Source organism: Gekko japonicus, unplaced genomic scaffold, assembly GCF_001447785.1.
Source record: "Gekko japonicus isolate JY-2015 unplaced genomic scaffold, Gekko_japonicus_V1.1 scaffold2683, whole genome shotgun sequence".
NCBI classification, from domain to species: domain Eukaryota; kingdom Metazoa; phylum Chordata; class Lepidosauria; order Squamata; family Gekkonidae; genus Gekko; species Gekko japonicus.
The window spans coordinates 112,446-113,923 of record NW_015171583.1 but is presented as its reverse complement, the minus strand read 5'-3'; the positions used below and the strand labels follow the sequence as shown (position 1 = coordinate 113,923).

The following is a 1,478-nucleotide window of genomic DNA, read 5'->3' as shown; positions in this document are numbered from 1 at the left end:
TTTACTTTCTTCCCTTTTCTGTACCCCATTTTTCTAAAATAAATAAAATTAAAAATAATATTAAAAAGCAGTTCCTCTGAACCCCAAGTTTTCATTTTAAAAAAGCAAGCCCCTAGCTGTTTTTTGCTGAGATATCTCTGTAACAAAGGAGCTACAAACTTAATTTTTTAAAAAGTTTGGAATTCAGAGGAACTAGTCAACTGTGGCGATAGACCATTATAACTCCACAGAGATCTAGCAGGTACGATTTTTTAAAATGCCCTCTGGCCTGGCAAAGGTGAAATGGTGGCTGATGGAATGTCCACATTTTTCTTATAAGTTCTATGCACACTTTCCTCCATTCCCAGTGTGACTGCCTTTGCATTCATGGCAGCTATGACAGGGAACCTGAGAACTCTCGTTGTGTTGATGGAGCTGTATTCTACCTATGCTTAGATTTCCAACTATGGGCTGTTGTAAAAAGAGAGAGAGAGAAGACCATGCATCAAGAGTGGTTGTGTGGGCATGAGGGCTTCTAAGAGACTAGCCTTAGTGGTAGAAATTCTGCTGCTGTTCTCATTTCTAACATAGTTTCAAAGGAGTTTATGTAGCAGATGAAGAGAATATCTATACTAAAATCACATTGACTTTTATATTTAACGGGCTTGGCCTCCCATCATTCATGAGCATACTCTGTTAGCGATCCTTACAAGCTTCCCCTCTCATCTGCTGAGGTGGACTAGAGTACAGGGAATGGGGAAATGCAACAGCTCGAACAAGCAGCTTCATATAAGCAGTCCAGCTGATTGTTTAAGGACTAGGATACAGTTTGACATCTATTGGACACCACCTACCGCTAATGAATGACCATCTTGTTTAAATTTGAGCACTTTATTTGTAATATTCGTTGGTTTTTACTGTTTTTTATGTATGGGCATATCTTGCCCTCTTGTAAGCCGCCCTGAGCCCGTTCGCGGGAAGGGCGAGGTATAAATACAAAAATAAATAAATAAATACTTCTTAGCCAGCTTCAAGCATCTCCACACCAGGATTGTTCTAGGATGGCTGCTTCTGTTTTGCCTTAATACTCACTTCTGGAAAGTATGCATACCCTTAATTAACATATGCAAATGACTGATCAGTGTTTTTATTCACCAAGGTGCAGTAACCCTGCATTTGACATTCTTCTCCCCACCAGATCCTGAAGAAACAGCAGTTTCAAAGCCTCTGGATACTCCCTCAGCTCCAACTGCAACTGGTCCACCTCATGGTTCTCCACCCTACTGAACACAAGTATTTTTAACAGCAGCAATGGAGTTGGGAAGGGCAAAAGGGAGCAATGGCTTTTTTAAAAAAGTCAAATCTATGCCAGTTACTTTTGTTTACTAGAGATTATCTTTATCACAGATTTTAAAAGTTTATTTTATAAAAAATCTAAAATAGTATTACGTACTAAGGAAACCTGTGTGAAAAGATCATGATGCACAATAATGTTATAA

At 38.9% G+C, this 1,478-nt stretch overlaps 1 protein-coding gene across 1 annotated transcript in view; it reads left to right on the top strand.

Moving 5' to 3' along the window:
• LOC107117670 (transforming growth factor beta receptor type 3-like) overlaps positions 1 to 1,457 on the top strand; it is a 42,859-nt gene extending 41,402 nt beyond the window's left edge. Inside the window, exon 15 of the mRNA XM_015419829.1 lies at positions 1,178 to 1,457. Within this exon, the coding sequence (XP_015275315.1) occupies positions 1,178 to 1,266 (89 nt within the window). The 3' untranslated portion in view covers positions 1,267 to 1,457. The remainder of the gene's footprint in view (positions 1 to 1,177) is intronic.
• Positions 1,458 to 1,478: the final 21 nt, after the last annotated feature.